At 40.2% G+C, this 22,300-nt stretch overlaps 5 protein-coding genes across 9 annotated transcripts in view; 2 read left to right on the top strand and 3 right to left on the bottom strand.

Annotated features, from left to right (window-relative positions):
• gfm2 (GTP dependent ribosome recycling factor mitochondrial 2) overlaps positions 1-680 on the bottom strand; it is a 7,208-nt gene extending 6,528 nt beyond the window's left edge. For 2 of the 3 annotated variants that reach the window (XM_086053813.1, XM_086053816.1), the window contains exons 1-2: positions 230-680; positions 75-156 (exon numbers count right to left, since the gene is read on the bottom strand). In XM_086053813.1, the coding sequence (XP_085909939.1) occupies positions 75-156; positions 230-238 (91 nt within the window). In that variant the 5' untranslated portion in view covers positions 239-680. The remainder of the gene's footprint in view (positions 1-74; positions 157-229) is intronic. The other variant, XM_086053815.1, reaches the window with a different exon arrangement.
• Positions 667-5,056, top strand: nsa2 (NSA2 ribosome biogenesis homolog (S. cerevisiae)). Its single transcript, XM_086053824.1, has 6 exons — positions 667-834; positions 1,756-1,943; positions 3,141-3,291; positions 3,368-3,547; positions 3,762-3,954; positions 4,834-5,056. The coding sequence occupies exons 1-6, from the start codon at positions 832-834 to the stop codon at positions 4,899-4,901; spliced, it is 783 nt and encodes a 260-aa protein (XP_085909950.1). The 5' UTR covers positions 667-831; the 3' UTR covers positions 4,902-5,056.
• tor1 (torsin family 1) lies at positions 5,052-9,685 on the bottom strand. Of its 2 annotated transcripts, none has more exons than XM_086053820.1 (5): positions 9,374-9,685; positions 8,290-8,555; positions 7,671-7,846; positions 6,950-7,077; positions 5,052-6,252 (listed from the first exon to the last, which is right to left on the bottom strand). In XM_086053820.1, the coding sequence occupies exons 1-5, from the start codon at positions 9,561-9,563 to the stop codon at positions 6,008-6,010; spliced, it is 1,005 nt and encodes a 334-aa protein (XP_085909946.1). In that variant the 5' UTR covers positions 9,564-9,685; the 3' UTR covers positions 5,052-6,007. The 2 variants fall into 2 exon arrangements, with proteins under 2 accessions (XP_085909946.1, XP_085909947.1); XM_086053821.1 differs by lacking the exon at positions 9,374-9,685 and adding an exon at positions 8,938-9,264.
• ankra2 (ankyrin repeat, family A (RFXANK-like), 2) lies at positions 9,281-16,891 on the top strand. Its single transcript, XM_086053822.1, has 8 exons — positions 9,281-12,176; positions 13,044-13,202; positions 13,290-13,355; positions 14,108-14,205; positions 14,276-14,401; positions 15,119-15,185; positions 15,353-15,433; positions 15,596-16,891. Exons 1-8 carry the CDS (start codon positions 11,870-11,872, stop codon positions 15,649-15,651), a joined length of 960 nt encoding a protein of 319 aa, XP_085909948.1. The 5' UTR covers positions 9,281-11,869; the 3' UTR covers positions 15,652-16,891.
• btf3 (basic transcription factor 3) lies at positions 16,892-22,300 on the bottom strand. Of its 2 annotated transcripts, none has more exons than XM_086053826.1 (6): positions 22,215-22,300; positions 20,674-20,742; positions 19,924-20,037; positions 19,652-19,853; positions 18,441-18,500; positions 16,892-17,329 (listed from the first exon to the last, which is right to left on the bottom strand). In XM_086053826.1, the coding sequence occupies exons 2-6, from the start codon at positions 20,740-20,742 to the stop codon at positions 17,283-17,285; spliced, it is 492 nt and encodes a 163-aa protein (XP_085909952.1). In that variant the 5' UTR covers positions 22,215-22,300; the 3' UTR covers positions 16,892-17,282. The 2 variants fall into 2 exon arrangements, with proteins under 2 accessions (XP_085909952.1, XP_085909951.1); XM_086053825.1 differs by lacking the exon at positions 22,215-22,300 and adding an exon at positions 22,041-22,169.

Here is a 22,300-nt window from a genome sequence, read left to right as displayed (position 1 = left end):
GGTAAGTATAAACTGTAATTTTTTATACTTGTTTCGTTGTAATAAAAATGGCTAGAATCTTTCAAATTACTTACCACCAGGAAGAAAGCTGTAACTCCTCTTTAGAAACCTGCTCGGTCTCCATCTGCAGCAACGCAGTGCCAAAAAATACTTCTCCTGCAAAGGACAATGAACGTCTCACAACAACTAGCGAATGTAATTCAAATTGACCGCACGGTTCCTATCATACCCAAATCATCCTTTAAATGTCCAATGACGCCTGCATATTATTGTCCGTTTAACCTCCAAGTCAGTCTTCTCAATAGATTTTTTTTAAAACTGTGTCAATATGACTTCACCATTGAAAGAAAATACATATATTTAACGATGTATTGTGATGGAAAATACTAAATAGCAAGTATTTACACTGAACGCACCATTTAAGATTGTCATCAGTCACATTTCCATTGGGTACCGTTCCGAAATACGTCCCCCTAGGAAAGAAGGGGGTATTTTCCGTAAGTATAAATTAACATTTTAAAACGTACTTTTTTGATTTCTTAAATCTTTCAAATTTATTTTAGCTTTATTATATTAAAAACAGTAACACCTCTTCTTTCAATCATAGCATTTCAATATATATATTTTATCCGGAACTATAACGACGCTCTTCTTGAACAGAAGGACATTACCGGAGCTACATCGTGACGTACTTCCTCTAAAACTCGGCTCGGGACATCGACATCTAAACAACCCGAGCCTCGAGATAAAAACACCCACTGGTCAACTTTTGAGCAACTTTTTTACACCAGAAACACGTTTATCTGAACATCGTAACATTTGCAACACACCATGGTGAGTAGATAAATATGCCAATTTCGATAGTTAGCGCTTTAAACAACACTCGATGCTAAGGCTAGCCAGCTTCCATGTGGCTGGCTCAAGCTAGCTAGTTTGAGTTGTGTACACTTGTAGGAAATTAGTACTTTTTCTACTTCTCTATGATTGTAAGACTTAATAAAACCATTTTGTCGCAAGTTGTCATTGTAAGATAAATGGGTTGACGCTGTGCCACAGTCACAGTCGAACAGGATTTAATTTACCTGCATAAAAACAAATTACAACTTTGATTTGTAAGACTGACGTTTTCCTGCAAACAAATTTAAACCTAAACAAAGTATGTATATCATCTCAAAATCATACGAAAAACAGGCAAGTTTATATGGTTTTCATTTAAAATGTACAGCTTTCATTTTAAATACCAGACTTTATTCTCCTAAAATTGTTTTATGATCCACAGATTATGATTTTTGAGAAGAAATCAAATGAATATTCCTGAACAATATACAATTTTTTGAAAAAAAAATTTCTCAAAATTTAAAACATGTCCTCCACATATTCTTTTTATTTTAAAAAGTAAATAAAACAATATTCTAGAATCTACCTGTGTATATTTTCTCCTCAAAGTCATACAACTGAATCTAAAAATAAAAGGAAAATTTACAACTGTTTATTTTCCTTTCTGAAATATAAGTTTTCATGAAAAAGTGCAAGTATTTCTTCAAATATTAATTAAATAAATTAAATAATCAAATGTAATTCTCACAAGAATGTGTTTCAATGAATATATATATGTGTGTGTGTGTATATATATATATATATATATATATATATATACATAGGTTTACGTTATCCTCGTCAGCAACTTGATCATTATCACTTTGTCAATATTATTTCTTGAAATTTAAAAAAAGCTTTGTTGTATTTTTTTTCCAGCCCCAGAACGAGCACATCGAGCTGCACCGCAAGCGGCATGGCTACCGCTTGGACCACCACGAGCGCAAGCGCAAGAGAGAGAGCCGAGAGGCTCATACTCGCTCGCACAAGGCCCGCAAGATGATCGGCCTCAAGGCCAAACTCTACCACAAGCAGCGGCACGCCGAGAAGATCCAGATGAAGAAAACGTGAGTAGACCGCCCGCCGGGATTTCAACGTTTGACTGTTCTCAGTCAGCACGTGTTACTCCTGACTGGGGGTTCTGTTTAAGACCTGCTCTTGTGCCCCATTGCGCTTTGCTGCCATTGGCTGCCTTTGTAGCCATTGGTGATGTCAATTAACGAAAAGGCCTCCATAGCAACTGCGACATTAGTTGAGTTGTCGCTTGTGTACATGTTAAGCACCTAAATACTATTATTTTGTTTATTTTTTATTATTTATAGTCAAATGTTGAATAAACACTTCTTTTTTTTTTTTTACGGTTATATATTTTTTGTCAAAAATGTATAATTTTTACGTGGGGGGGAAGGGAAAATAATATATATATATATATATATATATATATTTATTTATTTTTGTGGGGGGGACAAAAATACAACCTTTTACGTTTTAGTCTAAAATATGCAACTTGTTAGTCCAAATTCTAGACTTTTTTTCTTGAAAATACACAACTTTTAAGTAAAATATACAATAAAGTATAAAAATTTAGAATTGAAATGTATATTTATATTAAAAATAAAAATACAACTAAGTCAACTCATTAGTCCAAAATTTAGAACATCATCAAAAGTATTGTACATTTTTTTGTCGAAAACATATCTTCTTGGTAAAATATATCACATTTTCGGGGGTGGGGGGTTAGGTGCAGGTTTACAATTTTTCAGTCCAAAATGTAGAACTTTTTCCTTAATTTTTTTTCCAAATAGATACATTTTCATCTTGAAAATACACTACAGTGCAAATAATAGACGCTTTCCCATAAATAGTGGTGCCAAAGCAATACTTTATTACAACTTTATTCCTATGTTACCACTTTTCTTTCACAAAATCAGACAACTTTATTACCATAAATTCTTTATTGTATGGTTACAGTAACAATATTCTTGTTAGAGTATCACTTTTCTTTAACAATTTTTTTTCTTAAAGGTATGACTATAAAATATAACTGTAAAATGACAGATTTTCTTGAAAATATCTAACTGCTTTATCCTTTAAAAACATGACTTTTTCCTTCAAAAAAGTGCCACAGGTCAAAGTAGGCCCATTATTCCTTTTCTGTATTTAATGTGTTGTTTAGTCATCGTTGTCTTGTGTAGTCAATTCAATTGTCATAGTTAAAATAATATGCACACAGTAGTAGTAATATGTGCAATATCCGTGCACAGCATCAAAATGCATGAGCAGAGGAAAACCAAGCAGAAGGATGACGAGAAGACCCCCAAGGGCGCCGTGCCCGCCTACCTGCTGGACCGCGAGGGCCAAACGCGAGCCAAAGTGCTCTCCAACATGATCAAGCAGAAGCGCAAAGAGAAGGCGGTGAGTCCCATTAGCGTCGCCGTCGTCTTTTCTCCTGTTCGCCGTTTCCGGTTTTGACCTTGATCTCGTCTTTCAGGGCAAATGGGAGGTGCCGCTGCCCAAGGTGCGAGCCCAGGGCGAGACGGAGGTGCTGAAAGTCGTCCGGACGGGCAAGCGGCAGAAAAAGGCCTGGAAGAGACTGGTGACCAAAGTTTGCTTTGTGGGCGACGGCTTCACGCGGAAACCCCCCAAATACGAACGCTTCATCAGACCAATGGTGAGCCAGCACTGCAGTCCCAAGTCAGCAAAAATTGCACTCTAGCAGGAGTACAATTAGTAGGGCTCGCAATGTGAACGTCACGACTCACCTGTTTTCTGGGTTTGGAAGAATATTTTTTGCAATGCGAGCCCGAGGCGGCACTCTGAGATTGACCTTTTTGTCAAGGCAACCATGTATGTTTTGGCTGAGCAAGACGGTATTGATCGTGCAGGGTCTGCGATTCAAGAAGGCACACGTGACGCACCCCGAGCTAAAGGCCACCTTCTGCCTTCCCATCCTGGGCGTGAAGAAGAACCCGTCGTCACCGCTCTACACCTCGCTGGGTGTCATCACCAAGGGTACCGTGGTGGAAGTCAACGTCAGCGAGCTGGGCCTGGTCACGCAGGGAGGCAAAGTCGTGTGGGGTAAGGCCAAGTTGCTCAAATAGCCCAAGTCTGCCATTTTAGGTTTGGTTCCACGGATCTTTTAGAGAGAGAAAAAATTGCAAACCCTTTTTGAACTGCCAAATCATGGCCAGTTTGACTCGGCAACATGAAATTTGGTAGCCGTCTATCATGAGTAGACCCACAAAAAAAGTCAAGAAACCCTGTCTGAAAACACACGCAAGTCAGCGATTTTTGTTTGAAGTTGTGATTTTAGCATTTTTCAGGGATACTTTGAAGACAAACACCCAGAAATTTTGTCCAAAGTTCAAAGCTTTTTTCATTTACCAGCATGAAATTTGGACTACATCTGTCATAAGTAGACCGACCCCCCAAAAAAAACAAGCCACACCTGGAAAGCCATTTAGGCCATTTTAGGGTGATTTGGGCCGTTTCTTGGAGTCTTTGAAAGATTTAGAAATTTGGTAGGCATGTCAATGATGAGTAGACTCACAAAAATGTATCAAAAAGACAGAAAAGAAACACACAGACATCAGCCATTTTGGTTTGAATCAGACATTTTAGGTTCATTTCCAGGGGTCCTTCAAAAACAAACTCAGTCTGTGTGAAAGTATTTTTTTGTGCTACATCAGGCCCAGTTACACCTAGCATTATGACATTTTGTAAATATGTCGTAAATACTTGCAACAAGTCTTTATTTTTTTTTAAATGTCCAAAAAGACAGGAAGTCTGCCATTTATAAAAGTCCTTCTAAAACAAATTCACTTATATTTTTTTCTCAATTACTAACAAATTTGAAGAACTCAACTCGAATGATCTCCCCATGGTCATATCTTGATGATGGTTTTGAAGTCAAAATGTTCTAATTAAAATGTTTCTCCCCCTCCCCAACCCTCTCAGGTAAATACGCGCAGGTGACCAACAACCCCGAAAACGACGGCTGCATTAACGCAGTCCTGCTGGTTTAAGACTCTTTGCTCATTCAAAACTAAAGACTTGCTGCACATAAGGACTCTTGTCTAAGCAGATGCAGGACACACGTAGGAGGCCAACGTGTGAACCGTGTCAACATTTGATACTAATAAAGTTGACATTGAAGCAAAAACGTGAGTACAATGTAAAAGAGGAGGAACATCTCGTTTTATTTTGTGTGATGGTCACGATGTCATTTCAAAAATTCATGGCTATTGAAGTGGGCTTTTAATATTATAGAACTGTATTACCATGTTTCCTCAAATGAAGACAAATGAAGATATCGCTCAAATAGATGCTATTTGAACTCAAAACAGCTGCTCCAATAGGACAAAAACAGACTAGGGTGATTATTAGAGGCAGCTTGAGCAACAGCGGGCTCTTACATGGGAAGTATGGTATGCTAGTGGTTAGCACATTCGCCTCAGTCCTGAGGTTCTGCGTTTGAATTTGGGCTCTTCCTCCCGCATCACCCATCCCCTCCCCCCAAAAATGCATGTTTGGGTCATTGAAGACTTTAACAGCAGTGTTTCTCAACCTTTATCGAGCCAAGGGACATGTTTCACATCGGAAAAGAATGTCATGGCATATCATTTGGCAAAACGATTCACAAAAATTTGTTGTACAGGTACCTTTTGTCATCAAATGGACAAACATTTTGTTTTGCCTGTTACTATATGTGGTTGGTATTAATACATGAACAAAAAAGGTTTTATTTTTTTAATTAGAATTTTTTTTTTTTTGTCAAAATAATTGCCATTGGATCATTGTCCCACGGCACACTGGGTTGAGAATGACACGTCGAAAAGTGTGATTATAAACGCTTGTTTGTCTCCACATTTTCCCTAATGTTAAATAGAAACTCTGGATCAGATTAACCTGTTTTGGGAGGAAATATGGTTTAAAAAAAAACATAACCAATTAAGGCATGTTACTAAAATTTCCCCCCCAAAAAATCACATAGTAGGAAGAAAAAAAAAGTCCTTTCTATTGAAAGGAAATCACTTTTTTTTTTTTTTTTTGGGTTCAGTGTGGACGACATCGCTTCAGTTTTTCCCGGTTGTCGGAAAGTGCGCGCAGTAACGCGGCATCCATCCTGTCGCTATGTGTAGTATTCCCACTTGCTGTCGATGGTCTTGCAGCCCTTGACGGAGAAGACGCGCACGGCTTTGGGGAAGTACAGCAGGTCCCCCGCCACCTTGTCGGCAACGGTGGCGTCTGGCTCCAGGCCCTGAGCCGCCATGGCGGCCATGGCGCACTGAACCACGTGCTTGTACTCCAGAGGCAAGAAGGGCACAAAGAAGTCCACCAGGTTCTTGTCGATCAGGCTCGTGTGCCACAGGCCGCCTATGAGAAAGGAACGTGTATAGCATTTTTTTTCATTTGAACACTGCACAGATTTTTTAAAATAAGATATTTGCAATATTACATGGAGTCACAATATGGGGGGATTTGAAAATTTGAATAGTCCAAGGAAAAAGGTTTTTCAGAGTCAATTTGTCGAGTAGAATACTTCTAATATAAAACGAGTCAAAGTCTTGTGAATGTCCGGGGCAGAACTGAGGGAAATATATTTTCCAAGAATAGCTACATTATTACAGTAAAGTAAAACAGCTTTTACCTATGAGAATTTCGTTTACTTTTCTAAAAGAGAAATAAATTGCAGTACACAATGAAAACAAATGTCTTTTTCCTGAAAGTCAGAATATTACAAGAATAAAAAAAATGCTGTTATTGGGGGGAAGGGTTCTCAAACTGAGCTTTTAATATGAGGGAAAAAAACGTGAGTTATGCAACTTAGGCATGAACAATCTTGTCTCCAGATCAGGCAACGTGACAAACTCAACACTCAATTTAGTTGCATAAATGGCGAAAATCCAGAAATCCAAATATAAATTCAACGCCAACACAGTGGCACGTGGCAAAAACATTACATTTATGAACAATTGTAGGAAAACTACATTGACAAATGTATTTTAAAGTCGGCCAACTTTGGTTTGGTGTAATCGCAATGTGTCTGGATGGTTCCGTTTTGTCAACTCACTTCTCTTGTTGTTGAAAACTGACAGCGCGAGCGACGTCTCCACGTCCTTGAGCTCGATCTCCTCTCGTCTTCTGCCTGCGTTCCAGAAATCCAACGTCGTCTGCACGATGCTTTCGCCACCGGCGTTGCTATGGCGACAAACAGTCATCACTTTATAAGAAAGTCATCATTAGCTGAAACTGCTATTTCCCCAAAAGTATTAAATACTGTGAAATGTTACACAAGAATAGTCTGAATTTTAGGAGAAAGTAAAAAAACAACAAAAAAAGCTTTACATCAAAATCTAATAGAAATGAACATTTTCACAACACTCAATTTTAAGTGGTAAGTTTATGCTCTTACTAAATGACTTTTTCCAGTTATTCTTTTCCTCCACTTTTTATAATAGAATCCAAATTTATTTCAAAATCAGCTATTATCTTTCCATTCAAAATATATAATTTTCACTTACAATTAACTAATAAAACTATTAGTTCAAAAAATATATTTTTCTTCAGTAAAATTATGTTTTTTTTTTATTTTCTGTAAATTGTCTACGGGGCCTTTATACTACTAAAATGCAAAGAAAAAAATGGCCACATTCCCCAAAAAATATTTAGTAGAATCAACACTTAATTTCTACAGTACTGCATAATTTTTCCTTTTAAAAATATAAAATATTCTTCCCCACCCCTCTCGAGTGTGGCCCTAATTGTGCTTTTTGCCAGTGTGCTAGTCTCACCTGAGAAAGATGAAGATGGCTTTGTGGTAGGAGATGCCGTCCACCTTGTCGTAGTAGTCCAAGTAGGGCTTGATACTGTCAATCAGACCCGGGTGCATCTTGTCCATCTCGTCGAAGATGAACATGGAATGAGCACAGCTGCTCACGTTGCCTTTGATCCACTGCTGCAGTTGAGTCTACGAAAACAAGGATGACCTCAGAAGCAGGTTTGGAAAATTTCTGCCACTTTCAGCTGGGGACTTTTTGGAAATACTGTACAGTGTTTCCCTGCATACAATTTGACTCAGGCAAAAGCCCTGTTCTTTAAAAGTACAATTTTAGTGCCAAGGAACTACCCCCCCTTTTTCTTTTATTGATGGAAACAAACTTCTGTAGATGCTCTCTTGTTGATGTACAACAATAATCAAATGTAGTTATTTTGATAATCAATTAATCATTTTTTGTCCAAATGTCCGGAATTTCCACCTGTGCACAGTAAACATTGCCCATTTGTTAAGTCCTCCATGAAAGCTGACTGATTATCATTTTGTGCATGACCCTTTTGTAAATTCCTGGTTTATTCCCATGAAAAGTTAGCGCAATTTGCAACCCTACTCAATGTCACCAATCACAGTCATACCTTGTAGGTGTCCATCTGACCAGCATGCGGAAAGTGGAGCTCGGCGGTGAAGACGTGCACAAATTTGCTGTTCATGCCCTCCTTGTAGATGTTCTCCGCGATGAGCGCGCTGGCAAAGTTTTTGCCCGTTCCGGTCCAGCCGTGCAGAGACAGCACCAGTGGCTTTTTGGGGTTGACGTTGTTCATGAAGCCGCTCACGGCCTTGGCAATGATGTGCGACGCCAAGTGCTGCCCGAATAGCTTGGTACTGAGATCCTCCTCCAGACCTGACCACAAAATGTGAATTTACACAAGACTATTAAATAATTAACACCCCCCAAAATGTTTCGACTATGTTTCTTGTAACCGATTTTTTGTTAGTGTTGTCTTTGCTTTACTGTGTGTTGAATGTTTAGTGTGGTCAATAAGTTCAATGATTTGCAAGTGCTATATACGTGTGGTGATGATAATGGATGGATGGATGTTGTGTTTAATGTATGCATCTACTATATTTTTGTGTTTAACTGTTTATATCTATGGGGGGCGGGGGCGTTTTTCAGTGCGTTAATGTGTGACTTTTGTTTTATTTTATTATCATTGTACCATCTCGCCGGACGACACTGGTGTTATACGTTGTTGATTGCAAGTCAAATAATATGTGTGTCTCACCTGTGGCGTTGAAGGCGATCCAATTTGGATCACAGCTCTCGCGTAAATAGTTATAAATGGTTCGGCTCAAAGCAGCGCCTAAACCGAACATCACAGTGGTCGTAATGGGGTCGAAAGCACCGGCCAAGCCCGCAACTGTCGACAAAGCGTGCAGCCACAAACAAACGCGCGTGCCTTTCATCGTCGACCGCCGAACCTCAACACTTTGTGCGCTAAATAAAGGAACATAGCGCCCAAAACAAAACTAGAAAGCAGGGAAGCTAGCGTTCTAGCTCCGGACAGCGTGACACGTCCGTATACGTCATCAACTAGCGACAAACACTGCACAGGCTCACAGTGTTGAAAATGTTTGGAAAAATATTTCGCGTGTCAAATAGAGGAACATAAAGACGCTCTTTACAGATTAAAAGCAGATAGATTGATGTGTTGCTTTCACCCGTTCTGTTGAATGCGATCCACCCGGGGCGGCAGCACTCGTGGAAGTAGTAGATGATGTTTGGGTAGCTGGCTAAAAAGCCCGACAAAGCGATCGCCATGCCCATCGCGATGGTAGTGCTGATGGGCTCGCTGGCCGCCGAGCACAGTAGCAGCAGCGGTGGCAACGACAGCACGACGCGGCGCCTCATCACGGACGACTTCTACTTGTTGCAAGTCCACACCCACACGCGGTTAATTGTTACACTAGAGAATCTTTTCCGGCGACAATCACCCACACCGGAAGTCTTCCCGTGTTTGCGAGAAGTAGCGTTGATGACGTCAAACTGAACTTTTCCAGTGTTTACAAACCTTTTTATGCCAAGTGTCTCCTCAGCATTGTATGCCTTAGAACGAGGCTTTATTCCTCAAAGTATATTTAAGTATTGTAAACCACAGTCACATTATGCACAGTTTGACATTTGAACATTACAATGCACTTATGCTGCATTCGCGGAAAATGTCGGATTTATCGAGAAGGGTCCGCTGCAGCCGGGGTTCCCAACACGACACGGGGTGAGGGACGCGCAGTACGTCTTAGTGATCCATATTGGCGACTTCAATCAAACTTCTATATCAACAGTTACTAAAAATGTGGTGAATCGACAAAGCATCATGTCAGTAAGTAAATACTTGTTTATTTCGACAACACTGACTGTAAAAGGTCCGTGTACCTTACGTTCATTATATTTTTAATTGTGAAACGCAAATCAAAAAACAAATGTAGGGTTGTATTTTCACTTTTGAAACAAAAATAGGATATCCATTTTAACGCCCCTTTTAAAAATAAACTACAAAATATGTGGAGTTTTCTGGAAAGGGCTCAAATTTCCGTATTTCCAGTTTCAATATTAAATTTTCAATTTTTAAGCCTTTCAGCCGTTGGTTCGCGCTGCAGGAAGCACAGGAAATAGTGTAGTAGCCACTAGCTTCGCTTTCAGAGCGAGAAAAAGTTGGCTTGACATTGACGTTCGATATTCAGTTAGAGTTAGGGACCGTCCACAAATTGTATGCGCGATGGTGTCATAAATTGACAAAACTTCTCCAAAATGACCTATATAAAATACAAGTTGAGGTGTAGTAGTTAGAGGCTTTGCTTTGCCACCTACTACAGCAATCAGAATGAGAAAAAGTGTTTCATTTGATTTTTGGTGAATATTTGTGTCAGTTTAGCCCTATACTCATCCTTGAATTGGCTCCAACTTCTCCCAACAAGAAGAATAAGAAAGCCTTTATTGATCCCACAGTGGGGAAGTTTTCATCGTTACAGCAGCAAAGATATAGGTCACACGGAGACGGTGGCTTAATGTAGCCGTTAGTGTATAACATTAGCAGTAAACATTCAGAATCAAAAACCAATGTAAATATACGCAGTAACCATGTGTATATACACATGTATATACACACCAACATACATCTACATATAAAGTATGAAGAAACACTTATTTAAGCTGTATATAGTACAGAGGAAAAACATACTTTAAGTGACAGTGCTGCGGTGAAATATACGGAACAGCATTGGAGTAAAAAGAGTAAAAATACAGTAGTGGGGAATGTTGAGTATTGCACTATATAAGATTAGGTGCAGGACTGCACAATTGCACTAATGTCCGCCAGATCATAGAGACTACCCGATGTTCTTGTTAAACAGTCTGACAGCAGCAGGCAAGAAGGAGCGGCGGAATCTCTCCTTTGCACAGCGAGGGTGTAACAGTCTGTCACTGAAGGAGCTGTGGAGTGCTGTTAGAGTGCCTTGGAGGGGGTGGGCCGGGTTGTCCAGCATTGATGACAGTTTAGCCATCATCCTCCTGTCCCCCACTGAGTCCACCGAGTCCAGGGAGCAGCCCAGGACAGAGGCGGCCCTCATGACCAGTTTGTCAAGCCTCTTCTTGTCCCGGGCCGAGACGCCGCTTGCCCAGGAGACCGATGCAACCACCGAGTCATAAAAGTTCCTGAGGAGTGTCCCCTGAACCCAAAGACCTCAGTCTCCTGAGTAGGAAGAGTCTGTTCTGACCCTTGTTGTGTTGTCACTCCAGTCCAGTTTATTGTTCAGGTGAACACCCAGATACCTGTAAGTTGAGACTCTCTCAAGACTGAGACGGCTCCGAATTGAAGCAAAGGTCCCCTTGTGGGTTTTTTTCTGTAGGCCATCCTGTTGGTCTGAAGAGGGCGCTCAAGCACGTGCAACCTGTGAAGAAACAAAGAAGTCAAACAAACAAGATGGCGCAGTCTATGTAGCCTTTCGTAGCCGTATTTCGTCTTAAAAATAAGACAAATCTACTTTTCGAAAGTGCTATTAGCGCTATTTTTTATATTTCTTAATTTTAGGTTATTAATTTACGAATTAGATATCAACCGTGCCGACTATTTGTTTGTTTAGAGGCGATATGACCTAGCTACTGCTGCGTTGAGCTCGGCGGTGTTGACAACGGTGCCATCTGGAGTCGGTGACCGAGAAATGGACATCGTGTCCGGCTCGGCGTCCGCGGGGACCCCCAGTGCCGTGTCGGACGACATGGAGGGCCTGGGTGGCGGTGGCGTCTTACCCCACCTGGGCGCCATCAAGACGGAGCAGGGGCTGTCGGTGAGCGGCACGGACGAGGCGGGCAACCCCAATGTTGCCATGGGCATCAAGTTCATCCTGCCCAACCGCTTCGACATGAACGTCTGCTCCCGATTCGTTAAGTCGCTCAACGAGGAGGACAGCAAGAACATCCAAGACCAGGTCAACTCCGACTTGGAGGTTGCCTCCGTGCTTTTCAAAGGTTTGCTAATCATTATAACAACAACAACAATAATAACTCAAACAAAACGTATGATTAACATATTAAAAACACTTTAAAATTACATCATAAACGCGTTACATCGATACACACACATAATGTTTACATTTTTTTTAAATGTCAGGTTTACATCACAGAAATAAGGGAATTGATATAATTACTGTGTGAATAAAGGTATCTGCTAAATAAACTGCAAAATAATTGTAACAAGTTCAACAAATTATTTTCTATTTTTTTGTTTACATGTTATGTATATAAATGTAAAAATGTGCTTTTTTTGCTTATATATTGTGTATAGAAACCACATACTGTATATGCATCTGTATACTGCGTGTGTGTGCGTATGTATGTGTGTATATATGTATATGTATACATGTGTAGAGAGAGAGAATATTTTACAATCTTATTATAACTACTGATGCTGTAAATGTGACTTAAGTGTACATTTTTTTTTACAAAATATAGATTATATCTATTTATCCCCTGCTATATCGCTTCAGTTTTCACGGTCTCGTTATACCGCAGATTTTTTTGGGGTGTTATTACACTTTTTGTTTCTTTATACTGTTGGTACAATATTTTTGTGTTATCCATTGCTGTTGCTCTCTCAATATATTATCATTTGTTTTTATTGGCTGGAAGTGTGTTTAAAGACCTTTTTAAAATTGCTAACTGCCATAATACCTTGCCCACTAGGCCATATTAGGTAATTTCTACATTGCGGCTTTCCACGTAAAACATTTAACTACAAATTGTGTTCATTTTTTTCCAATACTATTCACTCTGCCCACAATGAGTTGCTCTCATCCCTAGGTGTTGTGTTAACATCTGCCCGTTGTGTGTTTTCAGCGGAGTGCAACATCCAGACGTCTCCGTCGGCAGGCATCCAGGTGCGCCACGTATACACGCCGTCCACCACCAAGCACTTCTCGCCGATCAAGCAGTCCACCACCCTCACCAACAAGCACCGCGGCAACGAGGTCTCCTCCACACCGCTCCTCGTGCACTGTACGCCCGCCACCCCCACTTCGGCGCACCTTGGCCTTGCATTTGCCGTCACACAAAATCATCATCTCTTGTGTTTTGTCCGGCCAGCTTTATCCATCCATCAGCTGGCAGCTCAAGGTGAAATGGTCTTCCTGGCCAGCAGGATTGAGCAAGGTACACGTGTGTTTTCTGGAAAGGCCGTTCATCCTCTCTAGAAATTTTTTTGGAAAAACATTTATGTTCAAATATCCGTCGCTTCATTATAACTTTGATGCTAATTTCATTTGATGCTAATTTCATGGCTGTTTGCATTGTGTGTTAGCATTAAGCTAGCAAGCTTTTGTAAGACAAATCTCAAAAGACTTTTTTGGTGTTGCTTGGATACTATGTGCTGTGGTTTTTGATATTGTTTTGATAGTTTAGTGTACGTGTGTACTGTGTGTGTATTGTCTTCCCTCGGCAGACATTTGATTAGGTCCACCTGCACAGTGTAATGACTGTTAAATAGGGCCTCTTAATAATTCGATAGTTGACTTTGAACTTGGCGGTTGTGTCGCTGTGGCCTTTCCTCCCGGCTTGGCATCTTCTTATCTACGTATTTCAACTAAGAAGTTAAGTTAAGAAGTTGCCCCCTCTCGTGGGTGGGTGGGTGCCCAAGAGTAGGAATCCTAGGGGTGGGGGTTAGACCTTAGAGCATGAAAGATAAAAGAACAGGGCAAAGCTTCCCTCAGAGCTTTTCAACGTTCTTTCAAATAAAAACAAATACTGATTTTTGTAGCAATGCATGATTTATAAATAATACTGTTAAAACCTCCCACGTCTGCCGCGTGTCCTCTTTTTATTCCCTTCAAGGGACAGTACTGTCTGCATTTTTCTCATGGGAAATGATGTCATTGTGATGTTTCTGTTGTGTTTGTTTATTCAAGAGACGGTGATCAACGCCCAAGACGAGGAAGGGTTTACTCCTCTCATGTGGGCGGCGGCACACGGTCAGATCGCTGTGGTGGAGTTTCTGCTCCAGAATGTAAGGCATTCGAATGCACCTGATCAGATAGGGTGCTGTAATCATAATGACGATGCGTATGTGTGTGCAGGGGGCCGATCCAAATTTGTTGGCCAAAGGACGAGAGAGCGCTTTGTCGCTGGCGTGCAGCAAAGGATACACGGACATCGTCAAGATGCTAATCGACTGCGGCGTCGACGTCAACGAATACGACTGGGTCGGTCATGCGCGCGCGCACCATCGATTACAATTTCACATTGAAATTCTTATTTAAAAATTGTCATTTTATAAATTGCACGAGAATTTAAAATTACAATTGTATTCACTGTACATTAAATTACATTTGTGTATAAATTACAATTATACTTTAAAATATATATAAATGAATGAATAATCAAATCAAGAAGGGAATTGTGAACAATATATACAGGTAGACCCCAAAAAACATTAAAAAAAAATTCTGAATCAAATGCAACTTGAACTAGTTTGTGTTTAGAACATCACATTAAAACATTGTGAATGAATTAAAATGTTAATTCCAAACATAATTAAAATGATAATTGTTAGATAAAATAAAATGGATTTTTTTTATCCAACTAAAATATGTTTTTGTTTGTCAGTATTCTTAGATGTTGTGCTTTGTCTGTTATTAAAAAAATGCAATTAACTTAATTATGATTACATTTAAATTAGTTGTGATCATTTTTTTAAATTAGTAAAATCAAATTACATTACACAAAATTAAGTACAAAAACCCAAACAACAAAAGACAAAACCAAACACAACAAACTAGACACAAAATAAAATGGTAACAAAAGCAAGAAAAAAAAACCCCAAAATGTTTAAAAAAAATTTTTTTTTTTTAAAGTATGACAAAGACAACACAATTGTATTTGAGGAAGTATCTTATACTCAGTGTTGTTGCCACTTTCAGAACGGAGGAGCACCACTGCTCTACGCCGTCCATGGCAATCACATACGCTGCGTGGAGCTGCTGCTAGGTAAACACACACACACACACACCTCTCCCACCAGAAATTCCCGTCAAGGAGAACAACATAGTAGTGAGGAGTAACTAATTTTGGGCAAATAGATGACGTCACCAGGCCCAGTTCAAACTGTATTTAACTTTGAAGTACACAACTTGGCATGCAATTTTCATTCCTAGAGAGCGGCGCTGATCCCACCGTGGAGTCCGACTCGGGTTTCAACGCCATGGACATGGCCGTGGCCATGGGACATCGCAACGGTATGTACCCAATTTGGACGTTAATGTCGGCAAAAAAGCCAAAGAAAAAGCAAAACGCGCCCAGACATAACAATAAAGGAACTTGGGCATCTACTGCAGATGGGGAAAGTAGTACAAGGGGTCTTCTGATGGCTAATGTTAATTGTGCATGTGCGTATGTAGTTCAACAGGTGATGGAGGCGCACTTGCTGAGGTTGCTGATGGGCATAAGAGAGTGACGTCATCGACGATGATGTTACCAAACAGTCTGTAGTGGATGTGGTTGACTTTGTGCTGCTTTGAGCTCATTGGTGCACATTTTGCTTGGTTTTTACTCCGCACGTTATTTATTTTACAACTCAGTATCATTGTTGATGCTGTATTTAATTTTTATTTAATTACTATTGTAATATTTTTAAATTGTAATTGAATTTTTAGTTGATGAACATTAGAATTATACTGCAATTTAAATATAAATAAAACTTGTAAAAATCTTTTCAACTATAAAATAGATGTAATTGAAATTTGTAATTCAAACAAAAATGTAGTTAGTTGCTTAATTTTGTCATAGTATCTGAGCGCGGGCATGCGTATGTTCCTCCACTTGGATTTATTAGACTAGTCTGAAAATAAATGACATCGATTCAAATGTTTTGTACATGAGACAACTTTGTCCTCACAAATATTACTTAAAAATAAATCTTGAAAATGTTCCTCTTAAAGACATTAGATATAGTGTACAAATTTTAAACAATTAAAATAGAAATTCTAATAAATTGAATTAATACTTTTTTAAAAATGCTAAGTGAAAGGGCATAGTTTGCCCTCAACGCGTATAATACGATGGATTATGCCACAGGAGTCATGTCACCATTTCACTGACTGACAGAAACATACCCAGTCTGTCTTGTGTGTATAATTCGGGATAAGGTATGTATTGGGCATAGGAAAAAGGTGGATAACAATTTTGTTTTGTTAACTGTTAACATTTAGTACCTTATGCACAGACATTTTTTTTGTTTGTTTTTGTTTGGGGGGGGGGGCGGGGCGGACTGATGTAATGTAAGGACGGAAGGTCACAGACGGACCACTAAAGAGTAAAGTGCCCATATCTGGTAATTAAAATACAAATTCAATTACATTTGTGATTGCAAATGAAATAAATGTAAAATATTAAAGTTAAAAAAAAAAAATCTTGCTCTAAGTATGTCACTTTTTTATGTAATAACACATAAAATGTAGCAATTATATTTTGATAATTTGTAACTAATTGAAATAAAAATCCAATTACAATTTTTTAAGTAACCTAGCACGTGTAAAACATGAGGCATGAAGTCCCTCTTCTATTTATTGAAGTAGTTTTCATATTTATGTTCATTTTCATGTGCTGTGGTTTAGAAGTAAAAAACAAAGGTGTGCATGTCCAATTGTCCACAATGTTGCTTTTGTGATGTTTTCATTAAAAAATGTCAACAAGCATTTCTACTCCATCTTTTTTTATTCTTCAACACATCTTCACCTCAAAAGTACATAATTGCAACGAGAAGCGGACTGAAGTCTAAAACAGTTCATTTTCACTATAAGCCCGCATGAGTCACTTAAAGAAAAAAAAAAAAAATCAAAGTTGATTGACAGTAGCTACACTTTTTTGTTAATTGCAGACATGGCATTTTTTTTCCCCCCATGAGGCCACATATGAACAAGATTCAGTAACACGGAGGAAAAATATTTTACACACAATCATTGGGCTGGACTGAAGCGGGTGTAAAGGGTTGAGGGGACAAAGCATGGAAACTTAATAGCACACACATTTGGACACCCTCCCCCGCCGTCGAGTCCTGAGGTCCCTATTTTATCACCACTTGGTCCTCTAGTTTGCTTCGTCCTTAGATGCCTCGTCAAAATTCTCCACCAGATCTGAAATCACAGAGAAAATAATAATGGTAAAGGGGGCAAAAAAGCCACAGTGCAGGCGGATGCAGTGAAAACCTCTACCTCAAAATATTAGAATTACATCTTTTTTACGCATGGGAAGCAGCTTAAGCAGAGAAGCCCTACTTCCCTCTCCCTAGCCGCTTCGTCCAGCTTGTCCTGGGGGATCCCAAGCCAGCTGGGAGACAGTCTGAGGGCCTCCTCCCAGTGGGACATGCCTGGAACCACACGGGGGAGGCGTCCAGGTGGCATGTTTCCAGGATCTTGTTCTTTCGGTCACAACCCTCAGCTCGTGACCATAGGTGAGGGTAAGAATGGAGACTGGTAAATCGAGAGCTCCGCCTTCCGGATGAGCTCCCTCTTCACCATGAGGGTCCGATACAGAGTCCGCATCACTGCAGACGCTGAACCGATCCACCTGTTGATCTCGCGCCCCACCCTACCTTCACGCATGAACAAGACCCGAAGATACTTGAACTCCTCCACTTGGGGCAGGATACCATCCACGACCAGGAGAGGATACTCCACCCTTTTCCAACTGGGGACCATGGTCTCGGATTTGGAGGTGTTGATTTTCATCCCAACCGCTTCACACTCGGCTCAGAACCGCTGACGAAGCCGACAGTGCCACATCATCTGCAAAAAGCGGACTGTTTGGGCTAACTCCCATGCATCCTCGAGGACTGATGCCACTCTTCCACGGCTGCGGGGAAAACCACACTGCTGCTCCTGAAGCTGAGATTCGACTTCCCGACGGATCCTTCTCTCCAGCACCACTGAATTGACCTGACCAGGGAGGCTGAGGTGTGTTATTCCTCTGTAGCTGGACCACACCCTTACAGTCCCACTTCTTAAAAAAAGGGACCACCACCCTGGTCTGCCAATCCAGAGGCACTGTCCCCGATGTCCACGCGATGTTGTAGAGGCGTGTCAACCAGGACAGCTTCACAACATGCAGAGTCTTTAGGAACTCCAGGCGGATATTATTACTCGTTAGACCAGAGTGGAATAGCCAGTGAGTTGCTGAAGACAACAACTGTGGACCTATATTGGTTCCGTGTGGTTCTCCGTCACTCAGAGAGAAAAAGAAACTGACCTGGCACTTCGTCGTCATCTTCTTCTTCGACGGTGGCAATCGGCGCTTTGCCATCTGTGGCTGCAGGAAAAGAAAGGTTTTCAAGTTAAACAACAAAATTAAATATTCAAAAGACTCATATTTGGGGTTTTACTTTAAGTCAATGATGTTAAGCTACTTTTGGTGATTTTGTGTTTTGATAAACCCTTGTCACTGTGTGCTTTAAATATGTCACTTAGTTGAAAATGCCATTTTCTCTCTCTCTCTTTTTTTCTCACCAATCCATTTTTTAACACAAGACATTTTCCATATTAATATAGTTGTTGAACATTTTTTAAGAACCTTCACGAAAACATTCAAATTTTTGTGAGAAATACGTTTTTTTTTGTCTTCTAGCATTCTAGTTTTTTTTCTGTCAAAAACTATAAATTTCCCTCTGAGTGGTGGCCAAAATGAGCAATTGTGGGCAAAGATCATTGGCGAGAGAGGTAAAGAAGAACCCAAAGATCACAGTGGCCGAGCTCCAGAGATGCAACAGGGAGATGGGAGAAAGTTCCACAAAGTCAACTATTACTGCAGCCCTCCACCGGTTCGGGCTTTATGGCAGAGTGGCCCAACAGACGCCTCGTCCGTAAAAAACACATGAAGGACTCCCAGACTACGAGAAATAAAATTCGCTGGTCTAATGGGACCAAGATTGAACTTTTTGGTGTTAATTCTTCACGGTACGTGAGGAGAAAACCAGACACTGCAGATCACCTGCCCAATACACAGCTACAAGAACAAAGGAGTGGCTTCAGAACAACTGTGACCGTTCTTGACTGGCCCAGCCAGAGCCCTGACCTAAACCCGATTGAACATCGCTGGAGAAACCTGAAAATGGCTGTCCGCCACCGCTCACCATCCAACCGGACTGAACCGGAGAGCAGAATGGCAAGGGATCCCCAAATCCAGGCGTGAAAAACTTGCTGCATCATTCCCAAGAAGGCTCGCGGCTGTACGATCTCAAAGCTTCTACTCAATACTGAGCACGGACGGGTCTGAATACTTATGAGCATATGATATTTCAGTTTGTCTTTTTGAATAAATTAGCAAAAAAATTCTACATTTCTGATTTCAAGATGGGGTGCTGACTGTCCATTAATGAGAAATAAAATGAACTTTGGGGGATTTTGGCAAACGGCTGCAATTAAACAAAGCGAAAAAATGCACTGATAGGGTGAACCAACTACCTTGCTTGGGCAGGGCCTCGGCGAGTCTCCTGAGGCTGGTGAGGCTGTCGGCTCCGAGCTGGTTTAGGATACCGGGCAGCATCTCTGTGAGCTGCTTGGTCTCGGCGTGTCCCGTGACGGTGAAGGTGTTGGCGGCCAGCGACGCCTGCACTTTGGGGTTGTTGAAGTGGATCACTGTGCCCTGATTGGTGAACATGTTCACCTGGCAAAAGCCAAAAGGCGCTCACTTAGTTGAGGCTTTAGGGGTTACCGCGCCGGTTTTGGGCTCCTACCTCCTCAATGCCGGAGATGTTGTTGACGCCGAGCTTCTTCAAGGAGAACTGCAGCTTCTTGTCGTCGGCCGTAGCCGTCCTGTGCACCACCTTCTTCTTTCGCCGAGCACTGCCCTAAAACACCAAAGTGCGGATAGAAAAAGTATACAAACCCGACTTTTTGATTGAGGAAAAGAAATGTAATTTCATTGAGAACAGTAAAAACATACATATAAAGAGATTGGAAAGTATCGATACCGGGTATCATCACCGACCTTATTTCAAGGTATAGCTGCTGATATCAGCCACCGATACTTAAGGCAAAACAATCCGACATTGAGTGTGTCTTCCGCGCCAGTGGTAGGCGCTACACTGCAGTGGCTTGACAGATCGGGAAATCGTTAAAATTCAAAAGCATCAAAAGTAATAGCGATATTGATACTTGGTAACCATGAGTTCTCAAGACGAGTGAATACTCAAGATTGTTATTGTCTGAAAAAAGTGGTATTGGGCATCCCGAGTAACAATAAAACGAGGCTGCAAAGGTGTGCACACCCTCAAAACTGGAATGCGGCTGAGTTCACAATTAACGAATCACATTCAAACTCGTGTAAAATGGGAGTCAGTACACATCAGCCATCATTTATACTGACTTTGATTGACACCAGATAAACAACTTTTCCTGCTATTTTTTTTTTAATCAGAAAACCTAGCATTTTAACAATTGTAGATTTTTTTCTTTTCTTCCAATGTTTTTTGTGTGTGTCTTACCTTTCCTCCGATGCGGACTTGCGCTTGCAGCTTAGCTAATTTCTCTTGATTCATTATTGTTTCTTTCATCTGTCGGGGAAACACGACAAACATGAAACGAGTCGTCAACATAACAGTTGGCAGTAGAAGTTGGGTTTCACCCAACCAGACAATCTTCTTGACGTCATATGAGCAACACGCCAACAGAGGTATTCATTCACAAGTGTCACGCTCAAAAACAACTTTTGTCTTAGAAAATAAACTTTTTTTTTTTAGAAAAATACACCTGTAAAAATATATATTTTTGAAAATATTTGGTTTATTTTTATCTCAAAACTTTCTCAAAATATGACAAAAATTGACATTTTTCTAAGACTTTCCCCCAAAGGTTAAAAAAAAAACTTTTTCATGAAAGTTTCCTTACAAATATTACCCAACACAGCTTATCTTCCTCAAAAATACACAACTTTTAAAAAAAAATACGTTTTTAAAATGCATGCCTATTTGTAAATTTTTTTTTTTAAAATCCAGAATTTTGGAAAAAAAAGTTTCTCCCCAAAAAGACGATTCGAAAGACTCGAAAATATACATTTTATCAGCACGTTTTTCATTGTATGTTTAAAAAAATGAAAAGCTTTTCTTAAAAAATATTTTTCTTAGACTATACACTTATCTATATAAACCTTTGCATGAATATTTTTTAAAGAAAATATTTTCAAAAAAAACCAACCTTTTTTTGAAGAGAAAAACGTTTTACAAAATTCACATTGAAAATTTCTTTCAACAATATTCCTTTTTTTCTCTCAACCTTCCCCCTTAAATATCAACATTTTCACAAAAAAATTACCACTTTTTTCTTGAAAAGTATAAGACAATTTGTTTTAAAATAAGACATTTTTTTCTTTGAAACTACGTTGACATTTAGTCAACAAATTGTGTACCTTTGTGTCTGTAGCACAAGTTCACTGCATCATACTGAGCTCGTTTAGAGCGTGGCTACTATTGCATTACCGTGAGAATATATTCATCAATTGAACGGATCTCAAACGAGACACTAAAGAAACAAATGCCATTGACAGCATTTTTAAACTGAGTTAACAAGTGATTGGCCAGGCCAGTCAAACATTACAACATTTTTGCAACACCGCCTTACGTGACAATTTCAAATAACAACTTTATTGACACGCCAATGTAGCTGTTAACTTTCGCCTTAAGCTTTTAAAGGCTAGCTTGGGCGCTAAAGAGTTCCACTTGCAGCAACCAAAACAAAATTACTTCACAACCTTAGTGGATGAACTAGAAAAGTCCGAATTTTAACGCCATAATTTAAAAGGGAAAAAATGTGCGGCTGTGTTTTTTTCGAACAGCAAGTGGCCGGCTAACGTCACCTAGCATGTTAGCTTTCAGCCGCCCCTGTCAAGCAACGCGCAACAGGCGGCTACCAATTTCCGGCGTCCGCTCTTCTCACTGCCGGGAAGCATTCCACACACCCGGACAGATTCGAATACGTTGCGTTGGCACTCGACACGGTGAAACAAGGAATTGAAAAGCTTCGCACTCACCTGTAAACTAACAGCAGACACATGCAGGGAGCAAGATGGACGCCAAAGAGAAAGACGGAAGTGACGTAACGAAAAAGGTGGAAGTC

This window comes from Filicampus tigris, chromosome 15 (assembly GCF_054856515.1).
Source record: "Filicampus tigris isolate MCC_2025a chromosome 15, RoL_Ftig_1.0, whole genome shotgun sequence".
NCBI classification, from domain to species: domain Eukaryota; kingdom Metazoa; phylum Chordata; class Actinopteri; order Syngnathiformes; family Syngnathidae; genus Filicampus; species Filicampus tigris.
This window is presented reverse-complemented; position numbering and strand designations above follow the sequence as displayed.

Bases quoted from the DNA above. Each gene is read 5' to 3' on its own strand.
- nsa2 (XM_086053824.1), top strand. The intron at 3,292-3,367 runs GTGAGTCCCATT...CTCGTCTTTCAG, and splicing joins AGAAGCGCAAAGAGAAGGCG to GGCAAATGGGAGGTGCCGCT. The intron at 3,955-4,833 runs GTAAGGCCAAGT...CAACCCTCTCAG, and splicing joins GGGAGGCAAAGTCGTGTGGG to GTAAATACGCGCAGGTGACC.
- tor1 (XM_086053820.1), bottom strand. From the start codon at position 9,563: ATGAGGCGCCGCGTCGTGCTGTCGTTGCCACCGCTGCTGCTACTGTGC. The intron at 8,556-9,373 runs GTGAAAGCAACA...TTTTGTGGTCAG, and splicing joins GATCGCATTCAACAGAACGG to GTCTGGAGGAGGATCTCAGT. The intron at 7,078-7,670 runs GTGAGACTAGCA...TTGTCGCCATAG, and splicing joins GCCATCTTCATCTTTCTCAG to CAACGCCGGTGGCGAAAGCA.
- ankra2 (XM_086053822.1), top strand. From the start codon at position 11,870: ATGGACATCGTGTCCGGCTCGGCGTCCGCGGGGACCCCCAGTGCCGTG. The intron at 15,186-15,352 runs GTAAACACACAC...TTTCATTCCTAG, and splicing joins CTGCGTGGAGCTGCTGCTAG to AGAGCGGCGCTGATCCCACC. The intron at 15,434-15,595 runs GTATGTACCCAA...GTGCGTATGTAG, and splicing joins GGCCATGGGACATCGCAACG to TTCAACAGGTGATGGAGGCG.
- btf3 (XM_086053826.1), bottom strand. From the start codon at position 20,742: ATGAAAGAAACAATAATGAATCAAGAGAAATTAGCTAAGCTGCAAGCG. The intron at 18,501-19,651 runs GTAGTTGGTTCA...CTTTTCCTGCAG, and splicing joins CGAGGCCCTGCCCAAGCAAG to CCACAGATGGCAAAGCGCCG. The intron at 17,330-18,440 runs GTCAGTTTCTTT...CTGTGATTTCAG, and splicing joins AGATGACGACGAAGTGCCAG to ATCTGGTGGAGAATTTTGAC.